This window comes from Lissotriton vulgaris, chromosome 2_1, assembly GCF_964263255.1.
Source record: "Lissotriton vulgaris chromosome 2_1, aLisVul1.2, whole genome shotgun sequence".
NCBI lineage: Eukaryota > Metazoa > Chordata > Amphibia > Caudata > Salamandridae > Lissotriton > Lissotriton vulgaris.
Genome location: NC_141687.1, coordinates 1,282,245,417 through 1,282,263,874, shown reverse-complemented (window position 1 = coordinate 1,282,263,874; position 18,458 = coordinate 1,282,245,417). Strand labels below are relative to the sequence as shown.

At 50.1% G+C, this 18,458-nt stretch overlaps 1 protein-coding gene across 1 annotated transcript in view; it reads right to left on the bottom strand.

The window, feature by feature from the left end:
- DSCAML1 (DS cell adhesion molecule like 1) overlaps window positions 1-16,518 on the bottom strand; it is a 630,702-nt gene extending 614,184 nt beyond the window's left edge. Inside the window, exon 1 of the mRNA XM_086957025.1 lies at window positions 16,371-16,518. Coding sequence (XP_086813151.1) covers window positions 16,371-16,413 — 43 coding nt within the window. The 5' untranslated portion in view covers window positions 16,414-16,518. The remainder of the gene's footprint in view (window positions 1-16,370) is intronic.
- Between the last annotated feature and the right edge of the window lie 1,940 nt (window positions 16,519-18,458).

The following is an 18,458-nucleotide window of genomic DNA, read 5'->3' as shown; positions in this document are numbered from 1 at the left end:
CACCCGTAAAAAAGCACGGTGCTGTCAAACATAATGCTGAAGACTTTCCAATGCAATGGAGACAGGTCGCCCAAAACAATGGCTACCCAACATAAAAGGTTCCCCAAAGCAATAGTAACAGGCACTCAGCTGCATGGTGCGGGGCCTACCAGCATAATGGCAATGGGTTCCTCAGTCCAGGAGAGACTGGTTCTTCGTCTATTTTCAGTGCTACTGAACCCCCACATTTAAACCATTTTATTTCAGAGCATCCTCCACCCCGACTCTTACTAACTTGCTTCTAGGGACCCAGGTATCTTGCCTGCCTGTGAATATCACAGTCATTCCTGTTCTTTGTAATGTGCTTGTACACCGCACTGTGCAATGCCCCACAGTTACCAAGGAAAGCTCATGATAATTCCTCGAATAAGGCTGTTGAAACTGGCAGTGTCTGATTGGCTGAAGGGATGCCCCGAGCCAGGCAGAAATACTGCTCCCGTCAAGGACTGATGATTACACTCACTGTATAACCCATGCTCACCTTTGGGTAGCTTGGCTCTGAGCAGTCAGGCTCACTACAGAGGCAATGTCTAAAGCAAATGCACAGCAGCCACCCGTGATAAATACACCGAGTGTCACAAATGAGAATTCACACAGGATGTATGTAAAAACGTTTATATTTAACACACATGTTCTCTCTTTATAAAATGACCATCATATACTTTTGGTCGTAAAACACAATCGGAAATATTACTAACAGTACTAGATCCACTCGTATGTATATGCTTTCACTAGTATGCACACAATAGACAATTCCTAGTCTAACTAACCCCGCCCTCTTAGTTTAGACAGAGCACATTTATGCGGTGCACAATATCAAGATTATGTGCATACACAAAACATAGAACACTTTTTAGCAGCACCGCGAGCCAAAGCAATGCGGGAGAAACCCGATGGTAATAGGCATTGTGCTTTTGGCACCATTCAACGAATAGGGCAGCACTGCTGCCCAGTGTTGTGAATCAAAGGCAGGTCGCACACGATCACTCCCACTCACACACATTCATTCACTCCACACCACACCACTATGCAATGCGACAGGTATCAGCAGTCCACACGGCACACTCTTACATACATATACGCACTCAGCACCTAAATGCGGTGCCACTGATATCCAGCAGGTATGTGCTTCACCCTCTGCAGACTCCGTGGCCCAAGCCTCCTTCTACCCTCAAATTCACCCCTATTGTTGTATACCCCTGGATGGAAGATATCCAGCCTGCACGCGCCTGAAATCACACTTACTCTGAGTCCTCGGGAACCTTGGGAATATATAATAGTTTTAATTAGTAGGTACACGAAACAAGGGAGAGGTTAGTAGCCACTCGGGAAGTACACCCACGGGTCTCAAAACACAAAGGAGTCATGCAGTCTCTTGACCCACTTCCAAGCTTTTCTTCAACCCAGTCAGTCTCACTTGCTATATACTACCTGGCACCGCGATGTGTTCGGGAAGGACCAGGTGTGAAGAGGGCAGTTGGTCCACCGCAATGAGGATCAACAAGGGAACAACTGATGAATGGGGAGTAACACAGGGGAGCCTCTCGTTAGGATGAGGCTCCTCAATCAGTACATGATCTGAGTCGTGCCCAGGTAATCTGGACACAACGACTGGTGCGCGTAGGGATGAGCTGCACCAGACACTCCAGATTTCAAACACAATGAGTTCCAAATTCCGCACCTTCCTGGTCAGGAGAGTCAATGACCAGTGCACATCGCGTTGAGTTTCACCAGGCAATTCCGGTCACACCCAGTGAAGAGTTGTAATTCCATACCTCTCTGAAAATGAGACAAAATGTCTGGTGCACAATATTACAGGTTGCACCAGACCAGTCCTGTCCCACACAAATAGGCACAAGTTCAGTAGAGCCACATGGGGTAGAACGAGGCACTAATCCAGAGATACCACCACCTCTGAGGGTTGCACCTTGTGAATTAGACACCGGACACAATGAGCATGCAATCGGCGTGTAACAGGAGCGAAATACAGAACGACCGACAAAATGGGCCAAAAAAGGTCCCTCATCTGGTGAATCTGCTCACCACCACTAGACTCTTATGAGTGTTGCAGTCCCCGCAGTACAGGAACCACGTGCCTCAGATGCAGGCAAGATTTCTGGGGCTCTACACTAGGCAATCTGGTCTCCAGACACAAGTCTTAAGTCCACGCTCACACCACGCTACCAGTTTGGATTTAGTAGACAGGGGGGGGGGGGGGGACTTGAGAGGGCACTGCTCTCCAGATATCACAGGTTGATCATGTAGGTCCATCAGAGAGATTTTTGATGTCCCTGAGATCTCCAGGAGAACAGGAGGCCCGCTGTCGGGTCCTTGGAAAGAACACTTCAGGGCACCAAACTTCAGCAGGTCCTGGGCCCAGGCCAGTCTCTGTTTTGACAGTTACCTTTCATGTGCACAACAGAGTCCTCTGGCAATGTGCACCACGCAGTACGGGTTCTCCAGTCCAGGTCCCCACAAGCATATCACAACCTTGCTGGAGGATGGCACCCGTAGTTATACTGTTGTGTGTCTTTGAAGTTGGAGTGGTTTAGGGGTTTTCCCTTTGAACCACAGATGTCTCCTCTAAATTGTAGGCCTGTGTGCCATGGGGCCTTGGAATGCTGATCTCAATCTTTAGATGGCCATAATCCGGCCCCTAGAATCTAAGTGTCACAGCCTCTATCGTCAATCTATACCATTTAGCTCTCAAATTGCAGAGGTTTGCCATTCCTGTGCGATGCCAATGTTTTATGGCTGTTGATTGGAGAATGCACAAATGTCCTCCTCCGACCTCTGGTGTCCACTGGAGCCAGACACCACAGTACCCAAGACTCTTGAGCCTAGAAATATCCATATTCAATAAGAGGCATTTCTAAGCGAGTTACGCCAAAACCCCCTTTACCAAGGGAAAGGCTTTGACACTGCAAATCCATTGACATGAAACATCATGAGGCTGCCTAATGCACCATTGCAGTGCTAAGTATTGTCAACCATTTCCTCATATTAACTTATGGGCAGAGCAGACCTCATAGGTAGTGAAGACGCACATAAGTATTCCTTGCTACCTGGGTGAATGTGCAGTAGTGACAGTGCACCCTCGTCTGCACAGCAGACTAGACATGGATTTAACTAATATGTGTGTTTGTGCACACACACTAACCTGTGTTGGCATGCGGCACATGCAATCACGGGCACCATAGGTGTGGGTGTGCGCTCACAGTGCCCTACACTGGCAAGCTGCTCATGAGTTTACCCACGATAGCTACTAGTGCACACCCATTGGTCTGCAATGACATCTCGTCTGTGTTTCAGAGTATGAAATCAGCGCATTTTCCCAACACGGATAGGAAGGGCGTGCACACTTTCACTCCGTAGTTGTGGTGGGAAAGGGCCAAAAGCCCAGAGGCCACATAAGACAATCATCAAAACCCAGGTGGAGGAAGCAAAAAGTTCCGGGAACTCCTATCTGAGCAGTATCAGGTCCAACAAAGACCTCCACCGGACGGTTGGAACGAGGCCTGAGGCAGGGGTTGTGGACACTAGAATGTATTAAAAAGGATGAGGTTTTTCACAGCAAAGATACATCGTTGGTCCAAGGGAGTGTGCTTGACTATTTATATTGCTGACATCTCGTAAAGTTGTTGAGGTTTACAGTTCCAAGCAGTCTGTACTGGAATGTAATCTGGACCAAAGATGGGAGAACAAGGCTCAGGAAAGAAACACGATACGAAAATAAACATTAACTGGATAATAACAAAGGAATGCTGGAACGGAAAGTGATCCAGAGCTAAACAGAACCAACAGAAAGTAAGACTAAAAATACAAGTAGGTTGAATGGAACGAGGAAGTTTGCATGCAAAGTTCACCACTCCTTATATAAATCAGATCCAAGATTACTGCTAACAATATCTCCTGGCTTCAGTTCTTTCCCATTTCTGGACCAGAAGGTTATTACCCCAACAAATATGTGCTCATTAAGTGGAATAAATGCTCATACCCAGTGCAGACATTTTACACACCCCCTACGGAAAGGTACGAGTAGCCCCAAAATGAATGCTGCCACCATTTTTCACCTCTAAAAGTACCTTTGGCCAGCCACCTTAGCCCTCACTTCAGCCTTGGTAATATTACCGCCATTTATTTATTTTTGCAGTTATTTAATATAGCACAAACTCGACCCGAAGGTGTGGGAACGCTTTATATGAGCACCAGTTACACTACACAAGAACACATTCATTTTTGGTATGCACAGGGAGATTAAGTGATTTGCCCAGAATCACAGATGTTGAGTCCAAGCCAGACTCGAACCCGGTTCCCAAACTCCAAAGTCGGCAGCTCTGGCCGTTAGATCACATAACACAGCACCCTGGACAAGAGGCCGCCGAGAGTTGCCGCATTTCAACACTCCCTTTCCTGCTCTACCGCCTGCTTTGCTACCATTGTCCCCTTGCCTCCACCCCCAGTTTGCTGCTTTGGCACCGTTTTTACGCGAGCGTAATCACGACCCTTTCCCCGTCTTCTTGTCTCGGAAGCTTATGGAACCAAAATACAATCTGGAAATGTGGAGGGTGGTCGACGATTGGTCACGTGGCCCCGGTCCGTGTTACTTCCTCGGATACAAAGTCAATTCAAGGCTCGGCCATCCGAAACCCATGTACCCAGGTGCCTCCTCGTCCCCTTAAAATGGGTTTCGTAACTGAAGGGCATCGCAACTGGCGCACAGACTGCGCGGCCGTGAGCTAAAAATGTATTCCGCATTAAAAGCATTAACTGTGGCTTTTATGAGCGCTTTACATCGGCTTCAAAACCTCCCTGGGCTAGAAAGCTTTCCCGCGAGACCAGATGTAAGGGTGGGTTTTGAGGAGGGGGCAGGACTGACGAAGGGAGCGATGTTTACCAGTAAGACATCCGCTCCTTGGAAATTATACAACAAAAGACATACATGGCCGACCCACTCGGCAGGTTCCCTCGCTTTGTTTCCGACGCGATATGCAGATTTCTGAGAAATGTTTTTTTCGATGAAAAATCTGGAACTCGCCAGCCGCTTTGGGCATCATTACCAGGAAATCATTTTTGGGAGAGAGAAGTCGCGGTATAGATATAAGAAAAAGAAAAAAAACGGAATATTTAGCAAAAAGTAGGAAGCTTATAAACGCTCAGGGTGTGATAACTGAGCCCTGTTTGAGGTGGGAAGGTGGGGCGAGCAGGAGGACGTGGGAGGGGGAGTTCTTGGATGCATAACACCTAATTTGAGGGCCAGATTGGGTAACTCTTCGCGTAATCTTCAGAGGGAAGTAAATCCCCCGCTCCGCACACACTGGATGCGTGACTTCTTGGCACGAGGACCGACCAGTTCGCGAGCAGCTGACTCCTGAACACAGGGTCACTATGAATATTAAACCTCGCACTTGGAGTTAACCCGATTCCGCGGATTAAAATATGCTGTAAACGTCTCCCCAGCAAGGAGCAACGAAAGGTGGCCACCAGCCAGTTCTGGCGCAAATATCACCTTCTCGAAGGCGTAATTACAGTTGTAAATCCGAACTGCTTTATTGCGTTTGGGCCGCGAGCAGGTGAAAAGGCGCACTAGGCAGAGAGGCGCTGGTCATCCTTTCGGTGCGGATTAAGAGAGCAGAGCACGCAGGGCAAGTGACCTCGAAGAGCAGGGCTTTGCTCAGATATCTACTTCGAAACGGGGGGCTCGAACTCTGAGATTTACTAACACCCAAGGACATGGCTTGCAGGTTGAGCTGATTTCTTACAGCCACCTCTACCCTGAGCTTTACAGTCTTGGCTCGCTCTGTGCGCCTCAACGACGCTCGCTCTTTCAGCTTCACTGATACCCCAGGGGCAAGGCTCGCTAGGCGAGCTTCTCTTACATCCTAAGAGCAGAGTTCACTCTGAGTTTCACCGACATCCTAAGAGCAGGGCTCTCTGGGTGAGTTTAACCGACATCCTAAGGGCAGGACTCGCTACACACCAACATCTTAAGAGCAGGGTTCGCTACGTGAGTACCCCAACATCCAAAGAGCAGAGCTCACTAGGTGAGCTTCACCGACATCCTAAGAGCAGGGCTCCCTCTGTGAGCTTCACCGACACCTTAAGAGCAGGGCTCACTCTGTGAGCTTCACCGACACCTTAAGAGCAGGGATCGCTACATGAGTATCACCAACATCCTAAGAGCAGGGCTCGCTACATGAACTTCACCAACAACCTAAGAGCAGGGCTCTCTGGGTGAGCTTAACCGACATCCTTAGAGAAGGGTTCGCTACAGAAGCTTCACTGACATCCTAAGAGCAGGGCTCGCTACGGAAGCTTCACTGACATCCTAAGAGCAGGGCTCGCTACATGAGCATCACCAACATCCTAAGAGCAGGGCTCGCTACATGAACTTCACCAACAACCTAAGAGCAGGGCTCTCTGGGTGAGCTTAACTAACATCCTAAGAGCAGGGTTCGCTACAGAAGCTTCACTGACATCCTAAGAGCAGGGCTCGCTACGGAAGCTTCACTGACATCCTAAGAGCAGGGCTCGCTACTTGAGCTTCACCAACATCCTAAGAGTAGGGCTCGCTACATGAGCTTCACCAACATCCTAAGAGCAGGGCTCGCTGGGTGAGCTTCACTGACATCCTAAGAGCAGGGCTCGCTACATGAGCTTCACCGACATCCTAAGAGCAGGGCTCGCTACACACCGACACCCTAAGAGCAGGGCTAGCTACATGAGCTTCACCAACATCCTAAGAGCAGGGCTCGCTACATGACCTTCACCAACATCCTAAGAGCAGGGCTCGCTACATGAGCTTCACCGACATCCTAAGAGCAGGGCTCTCTGGGTGAGTTTAACCGACATCCTAAGAGCAGGGTTCGCTACGGAAGCTTCACTGACATCCTAAGAGCAGGGTTCGCTACGGAAACTTCACTGACATCCTAAGAGCAGGGCTCGCTACGGAAGCTTCACCAACATCCTAAGAGTAGGGCTTGCTACGTGAGCTTCACCAACATCCTAAGAGCAGGGCTCGCTGGGTGAGCTTCACTGACATCCTAAGAGCAGGGCTCGCTACATGAGCTTCACCAACATCCTAAGAGCAGGGCTCACTAGGTGAGCTTCACCGACATCCTAAGAGCAGGGCTCGCTACATGAGCTTCACCAACATCCTAAGAGCAGGGCTCACTACATGAGCTTCACCAACATCCTAAAAGCAGAGCTCCCTACATGAGATTCACCAACATCCTAAGAGCAGGGCTCCCTACATGAGATTCACCAAAATCCTAAGAGCAGGGCTCACTAGATGAGCTTCACCAACATCCTAAGAGCAGAGCTCGCTACATGAGCTTCACCAACATCCTAAGAGCAGGGCTCACTACATGAGTTTCACCAACATCCTAAGAGCAGGGCTCGCTATATGAGCTTCACCTATATCCTAAGAGCAGAGCTACCTACATGAGAGTCACCAACATCCTAAGAGCAGGGCTCACTAAATGAGCTTCACCAACATCCTAAGAGCAGGGCTCGCTACATGAGCTTCACCTACATCCTAAGAGCAGAGCTCCCTACATAAGATTCACCAACATCCTAAGAGCAGGGCTCGCTACATGAGCTTCACCAACATCCTAAGAACAGGGCTCGCTAGGTGAGATTCACCGACATCCTAAGAGCAGGGCTCGCTACATGAGCTTTACCAACATCCTAAGAGCAGAGTTCACTCTGTGAGCTTCACCAACATCCCAAGAGCAGGGCTCCCTATGTGCGCTTCACCGACAACCTAAGAGCAGGGATCTCTGGGTGAGCTTCACTGACATCCTAAGAGCAGGGCTCTCTGGGTGAGCTTCACTGACATCCTAAGAGCAGGGCTCGCTGGGTGAGCTTCACTGACATTCTAAGAGCAGGGCTCGTTCCGTGAACTTCACTGACATCCTAAGAAGAGGGCTCATTCTGTGAACTTCACTGACATACTAAGAGCAGGGTGTTGTACGTGAGATTCACTGACATCCTAAGATCAGCACTCGCTACGTGAGCGTTACTGACATCCTAAGAGCAGGGCTCGCTCTGTGAGCTTCAACGTCCTCCTAAGAGCAAGGGTCGCTGCGGGAGCTTCACTGACATCCTAAGACCGGGGCTCGCTGGGTGAGCTTCACTGACATCCTAAGAGCAGCGCTCGCTACGTGAGCTTTACTGACATCCTAAGAGCAGGGCTCGCTACTTGAGCTTCACCAACAACCTAAGAGCAGGGATCTCTGGCTGAGGTTCACTGACATCCTAAGAGCAGCGCTCGCTACATGAGCTTCACCAACATCCTAAGAGCAGGGCTCGCTACATGAGATTCACTGACATCCTAAGAGCAGGGCTTGCTGGGTGAGCTCCATTGACATTCTAAGAGCAGGGCTTGTTCCATGAGCTTCACTGACATCCTAACAGCAGGGCGTGCTAAGTGAGCTTCACTGACATCCTAAGAGCAGAGCTCCCTGGGTGAGCATCACTGACATTCTAAGAGCAGGGCTCGCTACATGAGCTTCACCAACATCCTAAGAGCAGGGCTTTCTGGGTGAGCTTCACTGACATCCTAAGAGCAGGGCTCGCTGGGTGAGCTTTACTGACATGTTAAGAGCAGGGCTTGCTACGTGAGCTTTACTGATATCCTAAGAGCAGGGCTCGCTCTGTGAGCTTCAACGTCATCCTAAGTGCCAGGGTCGCTGCATGAGCTTCAATGACATCCTAAGGGCAGGGCCCGCTGCTTGAGCTTCACTGACACCTTAAGAGCAGTACTCGCTACATGAGATTCACTGACATCCTAACAGCAGGGCTCGCTCTGTGAGCTTCAACGACATCCTAAGGGCAGGGCTCATTCTGTGAGCTTCAACTAAAGTCTAAAAGCAGGGCTCACTGAGTGACCATCACAGACATCCTAAGAACAAGGCTTGCTGCGTTAGCTTAATCGAAATCCTAAGAGCAGAGCTTGCTTTGTGAGCTTCACTGACATCCCAAGGACAGGGCTCGCTAACGTAATTTCCGTGGCATGCTAAGAGCAAGGGTCACTCTGTGAGCTTACTGATATCATGAGAGCAGGGCCCACTGAGTGAGTTGCACCAATAGCCTAAAAGCAGGGCTCACTGAGTGATCTTTACCGAAATCCTAAGAGCAGGGCTCGCAGAGAGATTTTCACTGACGTCCTACGGAAAGGGCTCATGGAGTGAGCTATACCTAGATCCGAAGAGCAAGGCTCGCTCTGTGACTTTACTGATATCCTGAGAGCAAGGGAGTGATCTTTACCAAAATGCTAAGAGCAGGGGTCGCTGAGGGATCTTAACTGACATCCTAAGAACAGGGCCTGCTCTGTGAGTTTCACCGACATCCTGATACAAGGGCTCATTGAGTGAGCTTCACCGACATCCTGATACAAGGGCTCATTGAGTGAGCTTCACCGACATCCTGATACAAGGGCTCATTGAGTGAGCTTCACTGACATCCTGATACAAGGGCTCATTGAGTGAGCTTCATCGACATCCTGATACAAGGGCTCATTGAGTGAGCTTCACTGACATCCTAAGGGCAGGGCTCGGCATGCTCTGTGAGCTTCATTGACATCTCTAATCTTTGGACAATTAATACATTTGTAAGCTTCATTGGCACATTAAGAGCAAGACTTGTCATGCAAGCTTCAAAAAGATTCAAGGTGTTAGGCTTGCTTTGTGAGCTGCAATTGCATATATCTGACACCAAGCACAGAGAGCAATTGCTGGCATCTGCCCAAGTCATGTGGGCCCAAATCTAGGAGGCTACTACAGTTGTTAGAGCACAAAACCAGGAGTCTGACCCAGTCCCCAAATCTACACATCACCCTCATAACAGAAGCCCAAGTATATACATCTAGCCCATGTCATTGGCTTCAAATCCAGGCAGCTGCTCCGAATCAATGGGGGCCCAATCCAGGCTTATGGACTTCCTCTACAGAGTCTAACTGCAACCATGTAACCCAAATCCAGGCATGGTGTCAGAGCCGGGTGTAATCCAGGCATCCACCCCAAACCAGAATGTCTTATGCCAGACATCTTCCCCATACCCAGGTTCAGAGCCAGGCAGTTGACCCACAAGTAGAAGTCCAAATCACACTTCTACCCCAAACCTTGAACTCCAACTCCAGGCATCTGCCATTGGGAAGAATCGCCAAATCCAGGTATTTGGGTGTCGAGTTCCAGGCCCCTACCAGAGACATTCATGTTCAGATCCAGGCATTTACACAAGGTACCGTGGTGTCCAAAATCCCGGCATATACCTTTCAAAACGGTGTCTCAATCCAGGTATCAACCCAAGACAGGGGTGTCCAAAGCCAGGCATTTGGGTGTTGAAGGCATCTACCCGAGACCGGGGTGACTAAATCCAGACTCCTACTCTAGAAAGGTGTGTCTAAATCCAGGTCTCTACCCAAGACAGGGGTGTCCAAAACCTTGCATTTGGGTGTCCAAATCCAGCCATCTTCCCAAGACAAAGATTTTAAAAAAAACAGCTACCTGGGTGTTGAGCTCCAGGCGCCTACCAGAGACGTAGGTATTCAGATCCAGGCATTTACACCAAGTACAGGGGTGTCCCAAATCCAGACGTCTACTTTAGAAAGGGGTGTCTCAATCCATTTATCTACCCCAGGCAGGGGTGTCCAAAACCAGGCATTTGGGCGTCCTAATCCAGCCATCTACCCCTAGACAGGGGTATCCAAATCCAGCAATCTACCCCCAGGCAGCGGTGCCCAAATCCAGCCATCAACCCCCAGGCAGTGGGGTCCAAATCCAAGCATTTAACCCCAGGCAGCGATGCCCAAATCCAAGTCTCTACCACAGACAGAGCTGTCAAGATCCAGGCATCTACCCCCAGACAGAGATGTCCGGATCCAGGCATCTACCCCCAGACAGAGGTATCCAGATCCAGGCATCTACCCCCAGACAGAGGTGTCCGGATCCAGGCATCGACCCCAGACAGAGGTGTCCAGATCCAGGCATCGACCCCCAGACAGAGGTGTCCAGATCCAGGCATCGACCCCCAGACAGAGGTGTCCAGATCCAGGCATCTACCCCCAGACAGAGGTGTCCAGATCCAGGCATCGACCCCCAGACAGAGGTGTCCAGATCCAGGCATCTACCCCCAGACAGAGGTGTCCAGATCCAGGCATCTACCCCAGACTGAGGTGTCCAAACCCAGGCATCTACCCCATACAGGGGTGTCCAAATCCAGGCAGTGGAAGTCGAAACCCATGCATCTACCAGGGACAAGGTGTCCTAATCCAGGAATCTACCCCCAGATGTCCAAATCCAGGCTTTCAGGTTTCTACTCCAGAATTGTTTGCCCAAAGTAAGGCATCTGCAAAGTCACCGAAGCCCAAAATCATGCAGTTGCCAAAACCACCAGACCAAAAATCCAAGCATCTTCCCAGGTCCATGTTCAAGCATCTGCCCAGTCACCGGAGCCAACATCCAATTTTTTGCATCCCAGTTGACTTGCCACAGCCTAAAACCGGGTATTTGCCTCAGTGCAGATGAGGTTTAGAAACAGTGCAGATGGAGAGGAGGTTTAGAAACACAGTTATGGTACAAGATACTACGGTTTTCCGCAGCCATGATGGAGACGGAGGGCAGGACATTGGAGGAAAACCAGAGCAGAGGCATAAGGAGAAGCAACCTATATATGAACAAAAATTCATACTTAAGAGGAGTATGAGACTGGCTTCTGAACAGTACGTACAAGAGGCCCTGGAATCTCCTCTGTCTTTGCTTCAGTAGATTTCTACGGTTCCAGTTGCCTAGCATATACATATGCCCACGGGATGCAGCAAATACCCCAGTGGGATGCGACCACCACCGCGAGATGCGACCAGTGCCACCACCGCGAGATGCGACCAGTGCCACTACGGGATGCGACCAGTGCCACCACCACGGGATGCGACCAGTGCCACCACCACGGGATGCGACCAGTGCCACCATGGAGTGCGGACAATACTACCAAGGGATACAGCCAATGCCACCATGGGATGCCACCATGGGATACAGCCACTGCCACCATGGAATACTGCCAATTCCACCATGGGATGCCACCATGGGACTCGGTCAATGCCACCATGGGACACGGCCAATGCCACCATGGGATGCCGCCAATGCGAGCATAACCTACATCAAGAGAAGTGGCCGCTACATAAAGGCCTGGCATTGCTGAGGGGTTAGACTCATGTACTCACTGTGCAAGGGTCAGGGTTAATACATGGGAAGGCCGGCAGAGTTCTGCCCTACCAGGGGTAGAGCAAATGCAGTGCAAAGAGTGGCAGAGGTCATTCTCACCGCATCTGTCTTTTTAGCTGATGTCTCTGCCCAGCAATACCAAGGACCGAGGTTTTGTAGGGTACAGATTTTTCATGGTCAGAGGTAAAGCACAGGGGCCCAGCCCTGCCCTGGACAACGGTACTAAGTGGGCATAGCACCAGTATGCCAAAGAGTCACAGACTGGGTGCTAGTGTCGGGTTTGGCCAACTTCATGTGCCCACGTTCACTCAGACGACCCCTGTAGTCTCATTTTTTTGTGAAAACGGCAATGTGTGTTCTCACTACCGATTCCTTGAAAGAGGTTATTATCCCAGCCTCCCACCCTCCTGGCTGCAACTAAGGGGTTATGTCCAGACTTGCCCAGGTAGGGAGAGGGAGTTATCTCCCTCTGTAGCACGCACACCCCTCCCCCACCAAACACAAACACACACCCGACAGTGAATGCTTATGAAAGCCTCCTAGAAAGAGCAGCCATGCAGCGGTGGCAGCACCCCAACACAGCGGGGCCATGTGGCCATACATGCCTTCTCGTGTTCCTCCGGGACCGAGCAGTCCCAAATATCACCAGAAGGTAAAACATCTTGATATCAATCAGGTACAACGCCCAAAAACAAACCGGATCTCTAACAGGACCCCTAACAATCAGATCGGCAAGCACCAGACAACAACCAAAAAACAATATTGTTCAGCAAGCACCACCCTCCAAAAATTCCCAAGCATGACCGAACCTAAGGCCACGAGGGTGTCCGCCACTGGACCCACCCAAAACCAAACCACGGTCATTTTCAATAAATAGAAACCACCCAACAAAAAACAAATCCTTATCAAACTAACTAAAACCAACCTCACCCAAACCAAGAACTCTGTGCAACAAATGACCTTCTGAAACGAGCCCTGTTAGCAGTGTACAGCAAGCAACCTCACAAGCAACCTCACATCCTCAAAACACACCCGCAGCCTGTCCAACAGCGGGTCCTGCTCCAAATCAAACCCGCTGACGTTTCAAACAGGAAAACACCCCTGAAACTAAAATGTCGTCGGAACCTTCAAACCAAATAAATAAACGATTAACATAAGCCCAAATCACAGCCAAGTCCGACGCTGGAAGCCTCCAACCCAGAAACCCACAAAACAAGAGCACAACCCTCTCCAGACAGACCCCAAACCCACAATCCTGTCCAGCCATCAGACCCTACCAAAACAACCCGACACTCCTCACCAACAGAACCCGCACTTACTCTCTAGCTAGCACTCTGACCCCCCCAAACCAACCCCACAATCATGTGCCATAGTTAGAACACCCGAAAACAAATCAACAATTCTGTCCTGCACTCAGAAGCCCCAAATCCAAACACACAGCTCTATCCCGCATTTAGCTTCCAAAAGCAAATGCACGCCACCGTCCAACACCCGGACCCGCAAGCTTGTCCCACTCTCATATTCCAAAACCAACTATCCAACACACAGAACACCACACAACCCTTTCCAACCCCGAGGCCCCCAACCTCAAATCACACCCACAATCCTGCGTAACTCACTCACAAAAAAAAATCCAACCCTTTTAAACAGAAGCCACATCTACTCTCTAGTCAGCAGCACTCAGACACCCTCAAACCAAACACACCACAAAATAAATCCAGCGCCTTGCGCATCAAATCCGGAGACAGCTCCCCACCCCTAACGGCAGCAAGAGCACCACAACAAAGCCATCTGTGTACTCCAGATAAGAGACCACCTTAGCAATGAGACTCCTCTTCCCCGGACCCTCAACAACCCTGCGCACATTGGTATGACGACCACCCAACAGTGAGACAGCTTCACATCCAATCTCCACACTCCTGAGCACTCCGAACCAGGGACCACAGCAGCAAGAGACTACCTCAAACCCCATCTCTGCGCTCCAGAAGAGACATCTCCACAAGAACAGAAACCACAGCAGCAAGAGACACCTCAAACCATCTCTGCGCTCCAGAGGAGACTTCTCCACAAGAACAGAGACCACAGCAGCAAGAGACATCTCAAACCCCATCTCTGCGCTCCAGAGGAGACATCTCCACAAGAACAGAAACCACAGCAGCAAGAGACACCTCAAACCATCTCTGCGCTCCAGATGAGACGTCTCCACAAGAACAGAAACCACAGCAGCAAGAGACACCAAAAACCATCTCTGCGCTCCAGAGGAGACTTCTCCACAAGAACAGAGACCACAGCAGCAAGAGACACCTCAAACCCCATCGCGCTCCAGAGGAGACATCTCCGCTAGATAAGAGATCACCGCAGCAAGAGACACCTCAAACCATCTCTGCGCTCCAGCGGAGACCACCTCTGCAAGAATAGAGACCACCGCAGCAAGAGACACCTCCAACCATCTCTGCGCTCCAGTGGAGACCACCTCGGCAAGAACAGAGACCACAGCAGCAAGAGACACCTCAAACCCCCTATTCGCTCCAGAGGAGACATCTCTGTAAGAACAGAGACCACCGCAGCAAGAGACACCTCAAACCCCCTATGTGTTCCAGAGGAGACATCTCCGCAAGAACAGAGACCACCGCAGCAAGAGACACCTCAAACCCGCTATGCGCTCCAGAGGAGACATCTCCGCAAGAACAGAGACCACTGCAGCAAGAGACACCTCAAACCCGCTATGCGCTCCAGAGGAGACATCTTCGCAAGAACAGAGACCACCGCAGCAAGAGACACCTCAAACCCCCTATTTGCTCCAGAGGAGACATCTTCGCAAGAACAGAGACCACCAAAGCAAGAGACACCTCAAACCCCCTATGCGCTCCAGGAGGAAACCTCTCCGCAAGAACAGAGATCACCGCAGCAAGAGACACCTCAAATCATCTCTGCGCTCCAGCGGAGACCACCTCTGCAAGAACAGAGACCACCACAGCAAGAGACACCTCAAACTATCTCTGTGCTCCAGTGTAGAGCACCTCCGCAAGAACAGAGACCACAGCAGCAAGAGACATCTTCAAACCATCTCTACGCTCCAGAGGAGACACCTCGGCAAGAACAGAGACCACCAGAGAAAGAGACTACCATAAACCATTACTGTACTCCTTAGGAGACAACCACAGCAAGAGACTACCTCAAACTATCACAGCACTCTAGAGGGACTCCCACCTGGTAGCGACACACCTTCTCACCTCTGCGTGCTACAGAATAATGACCAACGAAGCAAGAGTCCACCTCAAACCACAGTTACACTCTAAAATAGAGACGAAAACAACATGACAAACACTCTGAGGAAGCTGGAGACCCCCGGCGCGCTCCAGAAGAGACCTCTCAAGATGCCGATGGGTGTCATGGAAGGAGTGCGGTTGACTAACTCCGAACAGAGACCAGTCCGAAGCCCATTGCCCTCGAGAACTGTCCCCTTTCTAGAAGGATGCCCCGTGCACCCCCAGAGGTGAGTTAGGGGCTCATATCCGCCCCCCTCCGCCAGGCGCAGCCTTTTTAGCAGAAGCAGGGCTCTACCCGGCCGCCTCATCAGGGAGATTAACTGAGGCTGGCTGTGGAGGTGGGTGGGGGCTGCAGAACAGGGAAAAACACACTCATTAGGGAAGTCATTAGGAAGCTATGGCTAATTATAAAACCGCACAATCAGGGAGCATTCTTTCTGCTACGTACCAGACGAACCCTGCGGTTTTTTTTTAATCTGCATTTTTGCATATCGAATCCGGAGTGGGAATATTCACGATTAATTATTCACGATAGGCAGCAGATCAGTCATCTAATTTGCATTTTCTCTCCTTTTGTCTGCTTAAGGTGCAGCAGATATTAGCTGCAGAATTTCCTCGTCAATAAACACAGGTTCGCCTCTCCCCCAAAAGTAGATAAAACAGAACCCAAACGGAACTAGAGGTATAAGCCGCCAATTCACAAATACAGCAAAACAATGAAGAAAGTGCCATGCAATAAGCGAAAAACAATTCCCCTTCCCCTTTCTGCACAAAAGAGAGAATTGAGGAGGGAACTGGAGTAAAAAGTGAGTAGAAGCTCTGGGGGGACCTGGCCGCCTACCTTTGTGGACGGAGTACAGCAGGAGGAGGGTTACCAGCCACATGCCATAAAAGCGCCTCGCCGCCCTGGGGTGCTATAGCGCCTCTGGTCCCGGGGGTGGTGTAGCGCTTCGAGTCCCTGCCGTCCCCCCACTGCCTGGCTCCGCACTAGCACCGGGCTCGGCGCTCTGAGCCGAGGAGCTGGGCTCCTCCCCGGCTCCTCCCCGGCCCGCCGCAGCCACTCCCGGGGAGGCAGGGCCGGGGCCCCGCCCCGGAGGGGGCCGCCCGCCGGCCTCCTGTCATTGAGGGGGTGGAGGTGTGAGATTCGGGGGAGGTTATCGGAGCGAGGGGGGGGGAGATGTGTTTGTGTGATGATCGCCTTTCATGGGCACGGCTCCCCTGGGCAGCACCTGTACCTGGCGTGCCCTTCCCACCCCCTCCCGGAGTCTGACAGGGGGGCTATCTCGAGGGGGCTCCAGATGAACAAAATGTGTGTGTTGGGGGCTGTCACGTGAGACTCCGTTTCGGGAGGGAGACTGGATTCCATGTTACCTTCTCAAAGCTGCTTTTTTTGCTCAAACATTCAGTGTAATCGCGACCCCTGTCTGCGCTGCCTCGTTACCCACTGCTTTACCCCTGTCCTTGGTTTTACTCCTGCCCGACTCCACCTTTCGATGTCTTCAACCTGATCGAGGGAGACAGGAGCTCACAGGAGAAGTCTAGAACCCACTGCAAAAGGCTGGAACTCACCTAAAGAAAAAGAACACATATTGCTAGGAACTCTAAACAAAAAAATGTAACTGGGCTCAGAGGTCTAGACAGCCATCCAAGAGCCTGGAACATTCCACAGTGAAATCTACAATCAATCATAAAGCTAATATCTCACGACAAGCATTTAACCCCCTCAAAGATGTCTAGAACAAACCTCACCCAACCAGAAACTCTAGGAACCACCTCCTAAGAAGTCTAGAACATCGGAGCAACAAGTCGAGAACACACGAAAGCACTCCCTGCACATAGACCATGGAACATCTCGATTCTCAAGGATTGAATTGCTGCTTCAAAACATCTTCACCCTCACCCAGATGCTCCACATTTGCATGAGTAAAATCCATTTGCCCAATACTGTAATATCTCGAGGCTCCTGTGCTTTAAGAAACCCCTAGCAACACAGCTACCAATACTACCATGATGAGAGTGACCTTCCTTTGTATTAATTAAATAATTCATAAATAGTAGCTCTATTATTATTATTTGAACTGCTGCTAACACTAATAATACCAGACTGGCACATTCATTTGAATTTGTGATCTGGAGTCTACCATCAGATCTCAGCCGCAGTAACTCAACCCAGAGAGCTGACTTCTTCATACTGGAACACTGGACCAACAGGTTGAACGCAGATCTGATTCCCCATCTGTTTTCCCTGAAAAAGCTAACATTGAATCTAAAATGTGGTTTACAAGGGTGTGATGGAACCTACTGAACAAAACCGCGAAAGACCTGAAAGTTACAAGTTAAGTTTGTACGCTAACTTAATCCCCCCCACTATACTCCCTCAACCTTAACTTCCACCCCTGCCTTAAACTCGTTCCAGCATCAAACATGTTTTCATGAATACACTAACTTTACGTAATGTTCAATAAATATCACACATTACGTCTATTATTTATATGTGTAAAGAGTGCATTCTTTAACACAATAACATAACCTGCAGACCAATAAACTACAGTACAGTGTGCTTTTCAAAATATTTGACTTGAAACAAGGATATTCACGTGCTTTAATAAAGGATGCAATTTTTGATATAATAGAAGTTGTAGTGTGGGGGGAGGCATTACCTGATTTTACTCCACCTTCCTTGACTAGGGCAGGTGGTGGTAGATTATTTCCCTAGACCCACCTGCCCAAAGAGGGGGTCAGTGTGTGGATTTTCCATTCACCTCCCCCATACGCATGTGAAGTATATTTTAGGGTCTGACTGGCCTATAGAGCAATCTGGGAGTGCCAGTCAGGCCAGTCTGACAGGTCAGTGTGTGGGCAGGTTTAGTGACTGTGTGTGGGCCAGTTTTGTGTTATAGGGGGCTGAGTTTGTGGCTGTGTGTGGACT